Source organism: Stylophora pistillata, chromosome 9, assembly GCF_964205215.1.
Source record: "Stylophora pistillata chromosome 9, jaStyPist1.2, whole genome shotgun sequence".
Taxonomy (NCBI): domain Eukaryota; kingdom Metazoa; phylum Cnidaria; class Anthozoa; order Scleractinia; family Pocilloporidae; genus Stylophora; species Stylophora pistillata.
The window spans coordinates 10,163,134-10,177,877 of record NC_142527.1 but is presented as its reverse complement, the minus strand read 5'-3'; the positions used below and the strand labels follow the sequence as shown (position 1 = coordinate 10,177,877).

Here is a 14,744-nt window from a genome sequence, read left to right as displayed (position 1 = left end):
AGAACTTGCATACTGATTTTAGGGTTTAAAGCGCTAAGACACCCACATTTCTTAGTGAGAAAAGGAGGAAGACAAGAGCAGAATAAAAGAAATACTTAATCCTATCAGGTAGAGGAAGGAGTCTCTACATACGAACATGTCGCCATATAGATCTTTTGTTATTCGTGGCGGGAAGTCTTTTCTTGAGTGTCGTTAACTGCTTGTGGGTTGAGCTCCTTTTATTTGTATTCTACTTAATTCGGAATGCGGAATAGTATCGGTTTGGCATCCGGTGAGTGACATATGATTACATGTATCTGCAGTTCGAACGGTGAACAAAATCAGTCGTAGTTGTTTTGAAGGCTGGTGAATTCAGTAACACGTCTGTCAATACAGGAAAGGTACGTATGCTTCAGGTTTATTCTATCAGCTATGCTGGACCTCAGCAGGTGTTGCACAACTATTGCAATTAGCACCTCAACATTTGCACCTTCGTTATTTACACCCACCAATCACAACACATGTAATTATCACATCAGCATCTGGACACAACGCCTGTATAAATCTGTGGACAGGCTTTATTAAACATTCTACTTTGAACACAAAAAGTAACGGTCAACATGGTCGCAGCCGGGCTTGTTTTTTAGCTTTACTTCTAATGAGATTCAAATTGATGAGGGATATGGCCTCAAACACTCCCTTCCTGCAGTTTAAACAATGGGGGATGACAAACACGACGTGGAAGTCTACATCGAAGACTTCATCGATTACTGTATGATGCAAAACTGGTTCGATCCGTCCAAGGAAACAGAAGCAACGAAGTGGACGAAACCAGATAAAGCGATGGTATGTCTTCGAGCATCGTTATCCCCATGCAGCCAGAGCAATCTACAAATACAGTTTAAGATTATCTGAACAGAATCAGAGCAAACCGCACACGGCTACAAACGCTCTGAAAGAGTATTACAACTCTAGCATCGGGGTCTCGGGGGAAAGGAAGAAATTCCTTTCTTTGATACAAAATGAAGAGGAATCCATCGCTTCTCGGGAGACAAGGACTCGCAATCAAGCTGCCCAGTGCGAGTATGAAAATTTAGCTCATGAACTTATGAGAGATCATTTGGATATATCAACAAAGTTGAAATGGTAAATTGGCCACCGTAACGATTACAAAAGCTGACGTTTCGAGCGTTAGCCCTTCGTCGGAGCGAATAGAGGAATTGTGGGTTGTGCGTGCTTTTAAAGGTGGAAAATGGAGCTACGTTATTGGTGGGAACATGGCAACGAGAAAAACAAGAATAAATTAGTGGTATGAAAAGCGTTCGTTGATCCCTGTGGGATTTAGACTGTTTCAAAGATAAGCTTTTGTTCAAGATTTTTACGGCTTTCCGTGCTACCTAAGTGTAAGGAAAGACCGCAGATTGCCATATGTTGCTTAGAATGATTAGGTAAATTAAAATGCCTAGCAACTGGTTTCGATGTGTCCTTTTCATTCCTTTCCACGTCTCGAAGGTGTTCTCGGAATCGGTCACCTAGTCTTCTGCCTGTTTCGCCGATGTATATCTTTTTGCAATAAGTGCAAGTTATTGAATAGATTACATTGGCGGAGGTGCACGTGAAGTGATCGGTGATCTTAATGGATCGTTTAGGTCCCGATATTTTATCAGTGTTGTATATGAAAGGACACGTTTTGCATCGTGCACGAGCGCATTTAAAAGTGCCTGGTTGGTCATTAGTCTGAAAAGAACTTCTGACCAAAAACTTGCCTGTGTTTCTGTCGCGTTTGAATGAAATGAGCGGAGGCTGCGAAAAGCTAGTGCTTGTCTCTGGATCGTTTTGAAGTAATTTAAAGTTTTTAAGAATGATGGATTTAACTGAGTGGTTGTAAGGGTGAAACGTGAGAGTGAATGGAATGCGGTCGGAATCTTCTCTATGCGACGTTTGTAGTGCTGAATGTCGATCAATAAGTTGGGCGTGGTGGTAACCCGCTTGAACGACAGAAACAGGGTAACCACGTTTATCGAAAAACTGGCACATTGACTCTGATTTGTGGTGGAAATCAGAGTCATCACTACATAAACGACGAAGTCTTAGAAACTGAGAAAAAGGATGCGTAAGCTTTTGTAATCGTTACGGTGGCCAATTTACCATTTCAACTTTGTTGATATATCCAAATTATTTCGTTACCCCCACCGACGCAGCCCCTAACAGTTTCTTTCGAAACTATCAGCCTTTATGATAGATGAGTTTATCGCTGGATTAACATCTGAACCTCTCTGATTGGGAAAGGCCATAGGCATCGAGATGCCGCGCAATCAAAAGTCACTCTACGAGAAGTCGTTGAAATAGCCAAAAGCCACGAGGCAGCCACATTTGCAAACCAGTTAATGAAAAACGCCCGAGACACCCAGCAGGAGCAGGTAAACTTCACAAAGAAGACAACCCCCGAATACCGTAGTTCCGACACCTTAACAGCGCTTTGCTTCTGGTGTCGCGGTGACCATCTCAATCCTCGTCAAGAGCATTGTCCAGCGTTCGGAAAACGATGCAACAAGTGTGGAATCATTGTTCATTTTGCCCGTGCATGCAGAGGAAAAACAAGAACTGGTAGAAGACGGCAGCAGCAATCGAATTTTGTCGATGATGACCCTGATGAAGAGGCATTTACTGTAAATTGTCAGGCAGCGCCAAGTGGGGCAAAGAAATTCTTCGCTCACCTGCACCTTATCCATGCAAGACGGTGGAAAATTGTTAAAGCTTAAATTTACTCGGCGTCGACCTGTAACACTATGCCCAGTGCAGTATTAAGCCAGCTATTCCCGAATGTGAAGATCTCCAAGACGAAAAGCAGAATTAGCATGTACGGAAGCCAAACAATGAAACCAAAAGGTCTAGTAACCTTTGCGTGTGAAAGGAAGGGCAAATTTCACACAGTTGACTTCCTGGTGGTGAATGTTTCAGGCGACAAACCTCCACTTCTTAGTGGACGAGACGCACAGGCTTTAAGAGAGTGTCTCTGTAAAAGCTGTCCTGTCGATTTTGCTTGAGACACAGATTTCCCTCGTTTCTTGTGTGCTGTAAGGCATTCCTGTGCCTATACTAAAACCACAATCCGTTTGATCGGATCTCTTTATTTTTCAGAGTTTTACGGAAATTATATTTCACTCGAGCGAAGGCCTGTGGTGACACTTTTCAAGACTTTAATTTGAGGCAACTTTGGAGGACAATTTACAAAAAACTACGGAACTCAGCAAAAAACTAATACCCCAACCATGTATATTGACTCTATCTTATCCATCGAGGCTACTTTCGTGAACATCACATTTCAATCAAGGAAACAAGAAGACTTGAATGACACCTTATCGGTTCGCTTAAGTCACACACGCGAAAACCGATCAAATTCAAGGTGATTTTTTGAAAAAGTGAGGCGTTTTTAACTGATCCAACTAACATAGCTAGGAAGTAGATGCCATAGAAAAGGTAACTACAGAAAAAACTTTGCGGTCCGACCTTTGCGAAAACTTTATAACTCCGCGAACTTACCTGATTTTCGGTATAATCTCCAAGTTTGGCCTCCATTTTGAGGGACTTGTCAACATGAAGCGTAGCAGATATAAATCGAGAAGGTAGATCTAAAACCATGAGAAATACATACGGAAGCAATTTAAAGGAACTTTTCTTTCAATTCAAGCGGTAAAATTGTTTGTTAAACAATGAAGAATGAAGTACCAGGGGAAATCAGAACCTACTAGGACTTCAGAGATGAGATTTCAGATTATGAGGGAGTGCTTTTCAAGTCATTGTTCTCTCATCACTCTGACCTGAGCTCCTACAGGTGATTCACAAAGCACACTAAGGCGCAGATAGTAGCATACGAAGAGCCCGGAAATCCGTTTACTGGCCAGGAATGCAAGAAGCAATTAGGCAAACTTGCTCCTCATGTGGTGTGTGTTCTCAATACCTAAGTGAGCGGCCCCAGGAACCCATGCAGTCACATGCCATACCGTCTCGGCCGTGGGAAAGAGTGAGTGCAAATCTGTTTCAACTAAATGGCGATAATTACCTTGTGCTTGTGGACCATTACAGTGATTATATCGAACTTGAACCTTTAAGAAACACATCAGCCGTTGCAGTCATACGAGCCATGAAGAGAAATTTCGCACGCCACGGCATTCCCGACGAATGCGTAACAGATAACGGTCCGCAGTTTGTTAGCCACGAATACGCACGTTTTGCACGTGATTATGGATTCAACAGTATTAAACCATTCCCCTACAACGGTCGAGGAAGCGGAAAAGCAGAATCTGCGGTCAAGACTGCAAAAATATTCAGAAGAAATCTCGCTTTGAGGAACCGTATCTGGCTCTTTTGGCCTATCGAAATACGCCACAACAGGGATACCAATACTCACCAGCACAGCGACTAATGTCTCTTATTACACGACTCGGGCAGTCAGAGGGCCAATAACTAAAATCAACCAATCAAAGTGCTCTGATGCCGGTCCAATATTCTCTAAGTATTGGACCGGGAACTGTCCCGAATGGTCCCGAATGATATCACACTTGTGATATTCTCCCAGTACGGCCCTCGCGCTTGGTTAATAAGACATATGTAAACGTCGAGACGTCATTCCAACAGAAGCAGACCAGCTTCTCCCACAAGCCGCATCACGACAGATTGTAATGAGAAACGTCAGAGACGAGATTCCGATCAAAAGCCCATTATGACAAGAGGGCATCGGGCCCGATGAAACCATTTGCCCTAGGGGAAAAGGTCTTCCTGAAGTTGCGACTAACAAACAAAACTCAGCCATGGATTAATGGGGAGGTAGTCGAACAACCCTTATCGAGTTCCTGCGTGGTCAAGACTGCAATGAGACCTGTTCGACGAAACCATGCCCAAATCCGGGAGGCGAGAACGGAAACAGCTGAGAGACAGACTACCGGGATGGACCAGCTTGCAGTCGTATCCACACACTCTGAACAGGAGCAGGAAAGACAACCAACTGACCCTGAGAAGATGGAACTAGAGAGCGGATTACCTCGAGGCGAGGAATGCGGACTTCGCCGTCCACACATGGGATGAGAGAGCGCACCACCGCGAGCCGACGATTGCTGACTTCGCCGTTCACAAAGGACTCGTAAACGGCCGTCAAGGTTCAAATACTATGTTATTTAGACTCACAAGCCGAGATGAACTGAACTCTATCATACTAGCGTACTTATTTATTTATTTATTTATTTATTATTCATCTTTCCAAGACAGAGAGGGTGTTGCAGAACTCTTGCAATTAGCACCTCAACATTTGCACCTTCGTTATTTGTACCCACCAATCACAATACATGTAATTATCACATCAGCATCTGGACACAACGCCTGTATAAATCTGTGGACAGGCTTTACTAAACGTTCTACTTTGAACACGAAAAGTAACGGTCAACACAGGAAGGCACTTTCAATACATGCAAAACTCTGCCCCTTTTCATTTTTCACATAACATTCCCATCCTTCTGGAGTTCACAGTTTGCTCCCCAATTTAAATTTTTGAAGGAAAAAGCTGTAATTCTTAAAATAGTGGGCAAACAATAGGCAGTTTTTCCGACCCTGCTATCATTGATTGTCGCTGGCAGTCAAAAAGAGAGACCCCTCCACGAAAAAGTGTCGCTCCTAAACCTAAATTATTTGCTATACATATAAGGCAAAGTATCTCTTAACTCTTCTTGTTAATAGTCCCCTTCGAGCAGTTTTTAAATTCATTTTGACGCAATGCGCACACAACGGTGCGCTTATGACGTGTCACAGTTTTCGTTTTGTTATTATGACCACTTACCTAGTAATTTGAATTAATTCAAATTTTTAGAAATTGTGTCTTGGAACAGACGGTCCATATCTGTTGTCTATATATATATATATATATATATATATATATATATATTATGTCTGAGCAGATCTTATATCTCAACGATATTGCGCTGCACGCTAACAATTTCTTTCCCGTCTCTACTCTTTGTTCACCGTCTACGAAGGCTGGCTTGCTTTTGTCTTCGGCATTTTGAAGATGAAATTTCGATCGGTGACTTCAGGTGACCGACAAAAAAGTTCGATGAACCCTTTCACCCCCAAGATCTGATTGTTAATTCTCCCCTCTAACTGCTACACATTTCCTGGAAAATCCGTTACAATAATGTGGTGATGGATTAGGATAACATCTATCTGATAAGTTTGAGTATTCTCATTACCTGTTTGCTGGATAATGTATGGATATAATAGGGAGAAGTTACATGTTAAACACTTTTAAAGCGCTAAAACAACCCATGTGCAATGTCCTCAGTCTGTATCATTCTTCTGATAATTGGTCACTAATTAAAATAGAAGGTCCAACTTAACCCTCGGCAATGTTTGGTATCGTGTGAATTTGGACTTACGATAAACAGGTACTTCGTTTTGTGAGATGAAAATTTGACGCTGTGTGCTCGACATAAGTGACGAGTTTTAAACCTAAAAGTATAGTATTTTTAATGAGCCATGGGGAAATCAGTGCAGTGAAAATTTATTAAAGGAAATTTATTAAAGGAATGTGGACATCTTTTTTCTCCAAAGACGAAGGGATACGATCTTTCGACCACCAGTTTTAAACTGATATTGTGCGTAGATCGTGTAAGTTTGGATCTAAGATCTAGAACGGTTCTGTTAGCGTTTAGAACTGATAAAAGTTTTTAATCTTTCAGGCAACATGGTGTCCACTAAAACGGCTGGTTTGGCTTTTTCCGGCGGTGGCATTCGGTCAGCGGCGTTATGTTCTGGGGTCTTGCGTAGACTGCTCCAGAGTAAAGCAAAGGTAGACTACCTGAGCTGCGTGTCAGGGGGTGGTTACACGGGTACAGCCTTTCTGGATTGGAAATACAGAAAAGAGAAGAAAGCAAAGGGCAGGGAAGAATGGCATAAAGAGTTCTTTGAAAACATGCGACAAAGAGCAGGTTATTTTTGTAACTGGGAGAAGCCATGTCAAGGAATCCTTGATACAATTGTATTCTTCTTCCTTGTGCTCACTGTCACCTTCATTGAACCGATTGTCATTTGTGGATCATATGCATTTCCAGTTGCCTTCATTATCGACTACCTCTTCGGGAAGTTACTTCGCGCCAAAGTGGATTGTGATCACGTAGCAGCAACCTCTTCTCCAAGTAACCCAAACGCTACGGCCCAAAAAATCCTGGAACACTGTCTTTCGCGTCAAGGAACCGTAGCTTTCAATAAGATTACCCTATTTTCAGTTCTGGTCGTCATCGTTGTCATCTTTTACATTCTGTCGCAAAAGTTGTCTAAAAAGAAGTCTAAGTATTTCAGACTTTTCTCAATAATTTCCTTTTTATTTCTTTCTCTTACTTTCCTCCCATTTGCAATCAATGATTTCTATATTCAAATCCCTCTGTGGAGTCAGGCGTTTATTGTAGTGATTGGTTGGGTCTTATGGTTTGTCCTTCCTCTGTTGCGGGAAAAAACTTCCTTCGGCATTTTGATTTATCTCTATTCTTATATCATCTACTGGAAAGTGTACGAAGCCAAGATTGTTGGTGTTTTGTTTTCTATTGAGCTTTTCAATAAGCTGCTCTTTGCCTCTGGGTTTATCATATGGTTTGTACCTTACCTAGCACAATCACGGAGGAGGCTCGTTCACGTCTTCAACAGGTAAGACAGAAAAAAGGTAATTGTTATCTGCAGAATAGGAGAGTAAAGTCTGTACTCGAGACAAGTGACTCATCCAGCCAGAGCTTATCCCAGTTTCCTTAGCATGAGGGGCGACTAGGAGTATAACTACCCCCCCCCCTCCCCATCCATCACAAGGTGTTACCCGGGGAATTTCATCAGGCTTCCCTGACAATTTGCTGGTACTCATTCAGACTCCTGGGTAGTGAGAGGCAGTGTGAGAATAAATTAAAGTGCTCTGCACAAAAGCAAATCATATTGAGCTATAGAACTCAGACCTCTTTGTAATGAGATGCGTTTATGCAAATGAGTGAGCATGCGCGTTGTAGAGTGTTAGCGAGTGTGCCAGAGAGTGTTCCACGGGTCAGTAGTTAAGTTATCATGTAATACAAGTCTTAATTCTCGGAATAAATTCATTCAGCAACCCACTCAGAGTCATTACACTCTTAACCCAGAATGTTTCTTGTTTCACAGAATGTTTACAAAGAATTTATTATTCACTGAATCACTTAAACTCTACCAATTTGCAGATGGAAACTTCAGAAGGCATTTTACTCAAAGGAAAGTTTAGCTGCCAAGGGATGGCTGGAAATACTCCAAGATGTCTTCTGTCCTCTATGGACATGTCTGGGGATGAAACAGAAGAAGGGGTTCTGCCATAGAGATAAGAGAGGCAGCTTTGATACCTCGGCCAGTGGCATTGATCCAGCTCAAAAAAGATCTTTGAACCTGGCAGATCTCAGTGGCATGGAACCTGAATACATATCAAACATGACTGTCCACAACTGGAAGGAAAATGCCAATTTTGACACAGATGATGATGTCTTGACAATATCACCTACCACAATTGAGCGTTTAGATCGAGACCCATCGACTGCCGATCCATTTAAATATCAGCGGAGCCCTGAAGATATAGAGTTGTCATATGCCATGGCGACTTCTGCAGCAGCGATTTCTGGGTACGTCGATAACCTCCAAGTATTTCACCTTTCCACGTTCCTTGGACTCGAAATGGGAGCCTCAATGATCAGCAACCTCGAGGCAATTAAAAATGAGTCAAGGTTCATGAAGGTAAGAGGTTGCCCCACTAAGGAGTCAGATAACTTACGTCTTACAACGACCCTGGAAGGACTGCTATAGAATTATGGTCTTTCCAGGGAGTTCGTCTCCAAGCATGATATCCGCCTGGAAAATCCATACCATGTTGAGTGTACCCTAATGTAGACTTTAATACCCGAATAAGTTTAATTTCACGAAGATCTAGTTTGACTGTACAAAAAAGGAAACAAACGTAAACAAAACGAAGCGAAGCGAAAATACTACAGTGACACCATACTTACAAGATTTGTGGACTCGAAGGAAACGTAAAGAAAACATTCATGAGAAAATAGACAAACATCTAGGACCGAACTTTCATGTACTTCTAGAGGTGCAAGCACATGGTCCATGCCATAATATCAACAATGCACATGACGTAGATTTACCAGTCCCGCGCGGACTTAACACGGGAAACGTTTTGTGACTTACACCTAATGCAGTTGAGATAATTTGTTCTGACGCTACAAGAATATATAAAGGACCAGTTATTATTCATCGCACTGAGGGCGGAGGGGGGAAGGGCCGGCGCACTGAGGATTTTTTGGGAATTTCAGGGTTTTTAAAGGGAACTGTGTGGCAATTAGTCGTCGTGAACAGAATATAACGAGGGGACTATTAAAAAGGACTGTCAACTGACTGCCAGCATCAGAATGCTATAGAGCCTTATGAAAGGAGCTGGTAAATTTTAGTGGGACTCAACCAAAATCTTACAACCCCCCCCCCCCCTCTGCGATCCCGTGATCAATGATGACCGATCTTCCCTTAGCACGGTTAAAAGTACATACCATGCCGAACAGTATCAGTAATAGGACTTCCCGCATTCCCGCATTCTGTCACCGATTAACACTTCAAGCTTTCATGTATCTTTTCCCCTTTTCAACAGCTCCTCCCAATCCTCATCAATATTCTCCGTGGTCTTCCATTGATCGCCGTACCAGCGGTTTACTATAATGAAGGGGATGAGAGTTCGATTAAGGCTGGAGTATTCACATTCTTTATAATTCACCTGGTGTTGGCTTTCATTGGAACTCTCGCTGATACAGGAGCTCAAAACCCAAACTCATGGGAGAAGATAGGCAGGTAAGGATGGTGTAAGTACACTACGATAGTGTGTCGATAGACCTAAACCAAAACACTCAGTGATGCTGATCTGTGCAAAAGGAAATATCTAATCGAGCCCGTGGTGACTCGTGGTAAATCGTTCAATGCAACCAGCCTCAAGGCAAGAAAAATGAACAAGACAAAATTTGTCTTCGTTAGTTCTACATCTGCATGGTTGGTTTAAAAGGCAGTCCAGGATTTTGAGTAAAACCAATGCAATCCTGAAGGGTAAAGTTCAACGTCACTCAGTTTTTTAAAACGATTCTCAGTTAGTTCAGTAAAATTTCCATCTCCAAATATATCTCGCTCTGACGATGGACTAACGTCAGGTATAGAAACTCTTTACGGTGGCCAATATACATTATCAGCTCAATTGATAAAACCAAATCATCCTGTAATACTACCCAACGACGCCGTACCACATTTTCTTTAGAAACTTATTCCTTTTTCTGCATATAATATTAATTTCCAAGGTGGTTCATTGTGCACGTGTCCTTTGTGAGGTTCGTAAGAGAAGGCCTTTCTATTGACAACATCGGACGCATGCCTCCTCCCGTGATGCTACTCAGCGATGGAGGCCACGTGGAAAATCTTGGTATTTTGCCATTGTTAAAGAAACAACTCAAGAAAGTTATCGTGGTGGATGGTGGTTCCTATTCTAATGAAAATGAGTATGGAGAAGACCTACTGAAAGCACTGATGCTCGCTCGTAGAGACCTGAGCTGTTCCTTTCTTGGTCAGGGTGGTCGTGACGTCATTTCAGACTTGTTGGAGAACTTCGTGAAGCTTCCGCGACCACAAGGAAGAAAGAAGAAAGAAGAGAAAAAGCCGCGACATTTCAAGTACGTGTCTATGTAGCTTCTCCTTAATTTATTACCATCTCCTCTTTGTCGTCGAGTTCCGCTTTAAACAGGTCTGAATATACCAGCGCCTTCTAACCCTCAATCAGAGAAAGTCCCGGATTTTCGGTATACACTACCAAAGAGGGCATAGAAAAGATTAAAAGTAACCCTCAGGTATACACTACCCAAGAGGGTAAAGAGGAGATTAAAAGTAAGCCTCAGGTATACATTACCCAGGAGGGTAAAGAGGAGATTAAAAGTAACCCTCAGGTATACACTACCCAAGAGGGTAAAGAAGAGATTAAAAGTAAGCCTCAGGTATACAGTACCCAAGAGGGTAAAGAGAAGATTAAAAGTAAGCCTCAGGTATACACTACCCAAGAGGGTAAAGAGGAGATTAAAAGTAAGCCTCAGGTATACACTACCTAGAAGGGTATAGATGAATTTAAAATAACCCTCAGGTACATGTATACAACACCGGCAAACCTGGAGGACCATTCAATACTTCTTCAATAACACTGCGAGTGATGCAATACTCATTTAAAAAATTAGGCGGAGACAAAGCTGCTAAATGAGGGTAGCAAGACAGAAGTTAACTTAAATAACCATTATTCTTTCCCAATTCCTAAATCTTGGTATCAAGCTCGGTTATACTTGAATGAATTCCCCGTGATCATTCGACTGTAGGCATTTCCCGCCAAATCTATGCGGTAGTTTACAGTCAAAAGATATTTGATTTACCGTATCAACACCAGGATTAATTATTCAGTTAAGAACTCACAAATACATCTGCTGGAAATTCTCGCTGTTTAAGTGCGCCACAGAAACCAAATGAAGATGCAACATACAAGTTATTTGGTTGTCTTGTGTTGAAGAGGGGGACTTTGGGATTATCGCTTTTGTGATTTTGACTGTTTTTTGGATCGGTTTTTGGGCCAAAAAAGGTCGGTTTTTCGGTTTTGATGTTCAGAGCGGTTTGCGGATTTTCTTTTTTTGAATTCGGTTTTAGGTTTTCACGAAAACTCTGATGCGGTTTTCGGTTTTTCCTTTTGACCCCTTTAAAGGTTAAAATGTAGCGGTTTTGTCAGGTTTGCATGAGGTTTTTGGTTTTGCTGCCTTCTTTTCGTCGGTTTTTCAGTTTTGGAGGTTTTTTTCTCCGGTTTTGCGGTTTCCCAGAGGCCCCAATACCCCCCTCGTTGAATGAACAGCCTTGTTGGCGGGCTTGAGACCGCTGGCGTGACACTACGTATTTCATCGGAGAATTGACGAAACGTTTCGTTCTTTGCAGAAGCATTCAGCCCGATTCCACATCAATTTTTCGTTAGCACGCACTTGAGCTTTTTCGGGCCGAGATTGGATCCTGTAACTCTTGAAAGTTCAGCCGACTGATCGAAGACCTCGGCCTCCATGATGAGATCCCGCTAAGTGATTCCGGTCCAAGATTCATTGTGAATTGTTAATTAATAGGTGAACCTTTAAGTTATAAAATAACAATCACAATGGACGGAAGGTTCCTTGCCGAGGTGTCCGTAACGCACAAGTACAATACCTGACGTTACGCATTATACATGCGAACGAAACAAGTGATCTGGATTCCAAACGCTAACGCGCGCGTTATTGTTCACGAATACAACAGACATAGATACCTGAAACTTTATATTTCAGTAACTCCTCATTTATTATGAGGCAAGGTTACAAGATACCAAGAAATGCAAGAGTATTTTTGAAAATGCAGCAATGTCTTGCCCCGAATTTTAAATTACAGCTGAGGAGGCCACACACATTTGTTTCTTTTTCTTCGGCATTCTTCATCGCCTCAAATCTTTTTCTGCAATTTTTTGTTTTAAGGTACTACTCACATAATTCAAGGGCTCGTCTAATTCTTCGTAAGCTGTTGGTTTATCTTCATGGCATGTCCAGTTTTGATTAACCACATGGACACCTAGTGTTAATTGGTTCTCTACGTTGATGACAGAAATGATAGCGCCTCTTTAGAGTACACGCTGCGAATTTTTTCCGGGGCCAAAGCTTGTCATGCAGAGTAAAATAAAATTGAAACAGGGTATGCCTAGTGAGATTTAAAGAGGAATATGGCCTTGAGTTGGCGCAAGAGAGAATGAGGTCCCAATATTTTCTATTTTTTTTTTTTTCGGGATAACAAGTCTATTGTTGGTTATCTGATCCACATTACCGTTTGAGTATCGGAGAAGCCTAGGATCGAGTGTGTCCTTTGCAATCCTCTTCAGCGAGCGTCGTTCCTTGATAGATGATAGATAGATAGATACTTTATTGTTAAATACTTCGCAGCATGAACTGAATTGCGTATTCACAGATATGAAATAAAAATTACTATGTACTTGTATTCATCTTATAATTAAAAAATACGTAGTTCGTCGTAAGGGGGAACTTGTACATTATTTGTGGCTGTTGACTATTCTGGCCGAAGCAATAAAACAACTGTTTTTAAGTCTATTTGTCTTGCAAAGTAGAAAAGCAAAGGTACGCTCGTGCCTTAACCTATGAGAGCTTACATAGCGGGGTGGTACAAGTTTGTTTAATTTGTGCTGAGGATCGTTCATTATGTTGCGAAATGTGGCTGTACACATATTTTCATAGTGGTCTTTCACAGCTGGAAGATTCATAATAGCTAAGGCCTGTTCGTATTGTATACTAGGACAAATGATTCTCATGGATCTTTCCTGGATACGTTCTAGTTCTTTGAGTTTTTGTATCTTGTCGAAGTAATAGATTGTTTTCACTATTAGAATAAGAAAATTTCTACATGACACAAAAAATACCATAGTAGCAAAACTGCTATAATTGCATAACATTCAATGAAAATTATCAGCTCTTGAATTCAAAACAATATTTTGTCAATTCATTGTTTCTCTTTTTCAATAGCTTTAAAGTTGAATACTATGAAAACGGCCACAAAGTTGGTGAAGGCGAAATATTAATAATAAGGCCAAGAGATCCACAAAAAGGTGAAAACAGCGAGGTCAAAACCAGCTGGGAAGAGTTTGGTCTTCATCTGGAGGCACGTGACTGGGGGAGTAGCCCATATCTGAGTGAAGAGGACGTCGACAAGTTGACCTTCTGCTGTTGTGCATGTTGTAACAAAAAGTCCTGCCTGAGCGGTTTATCTGAGTGCCTATGCCACAAGTTCCCGAATCACTCCACAGCCAATCAATTCTTCACACCTTTAATGTTCTCCGCCTATCATCGTGAAGGCTTTCGAGCATGCGTGGAAGCAGAAGCTGCTGAATTTCTCAAGGATAACCGCGACATCCTTGAAGTGTAATTGTTACTCAACTGATAGTCTGTGTGTATGTAGCTAACCCTTTCACTCCCGAGATCTCATTAGTGATTCTCCTAACTGCCTGCCAGACAGTTCTCATGATGTTATTTCGGAGAATTTGGTATCAAATCAATTGATTATCCATGATTGATATTTTTCTCTATTCTCCTCACTTGTCTGCTTGATAGTGTATTGATATTGTAAGGAGAAACTCCGATTCGATCACTCAGGGGAGTTGAAGGGCAAAATACATTATGTACATAGGTCACATGGTATGCGTTTTCGAGTTTTTGCAGGCCTCGGTATTTTTAAGGCTCTTCAATATTCTCTTTCTTATCCGGTGTTTCTGCATTATTCCTCTATGCTTTGCTCTTAGGTAATTTTTAATGAATCTTATAGGTAGCCTCGATTTCATAGTAAATGACGTGCGCTGTTTGATTACATAGACATAACGTGCACACTTTCCCAAAAACACTTGATTTAGCCATTTATAGGCAATAACATCCAAGAATTTGTTTCGAATTCTCACTAAAAAAAGAGAGATTTTTCTATGATTTGAATGTGTTGATTGTAATCCGTCACATTAAGTTTTTTTCCCTACCCGCGCGATACTGGGTTTAGTTTGCATATTATGGAATGTACCATGTGCTCTAGTTTGTTGTTGGCGTTTCGCTTTTATCACGTTTCCATCGAGTCTACAAATCTTTCAAACCAGATTG

The 14,744-nt window shown here is 41.6% G+C and overlaps 1 protein-coding gene and 1 pseudogene across 1 annotated transcript; both read left to right on the top strand.

The window, feature by feature from the left end:
* The first annotated feature begins 661 nt into the window (after positions 1 to 661).
* Positions 662 to 3,026, top strand: LOC148723221 (uncharacterized; annotated as a pseudogene).
* Positions 3,027 to 6,712: 3,686 nt separating this feature from the next.
* LOC148723220 (uncharacterized) lies at positions 6,713 to 14,150 on the top strand. The gene is made up of 5 exons (XM_088734559.1): positions 6,713 to 7,668; positions 8,217 to 8,757; positions 9,668 to 9,864; positions 10,359 to 10,727; positions 13,629 to 14,150. Exons 1-5 carry the CDS (start codon positions 6,713 to 6,715, stop codon positions 14,026 to 14,028), a joined length of 2,463 nt encoding a protein of 820 aa, XP_088590685.1. The 3' UTR covers positions 14,029 to 14,150.
* The last annotated feature ends 594 nt before the right edge of the window (positions 14,151 to 14,744 follow it).

What these genes read in the sequence shown, in the direction of transcription:
- LOC148723220 (XM_088734559.1), top strand. Translation starts at nt 6,713, where the DNA reads ATGGTGTCCACTAAAACGGCTGGTTTGGCTTTTTCCGGCGGTGGCATT. An exon ending in CTCGTTCACGTCTTCAACAG is followed by an intron (nt 7,669 to 8,216) that starts GTAAGACAGAAA and finishes ACCAATTTGCAG; the next exon opens with ATGGAAACTTCAGAAGGCAT. An exon ending in TCATGGGAGAAGATAGGCAG is followed by an intron (nt 9,865 to 10,358) that starts GTAAGGATGGTG and finishes TTAATTTCCAAG; the next exon opens with GTGGTTCATTGTGCACGTGT.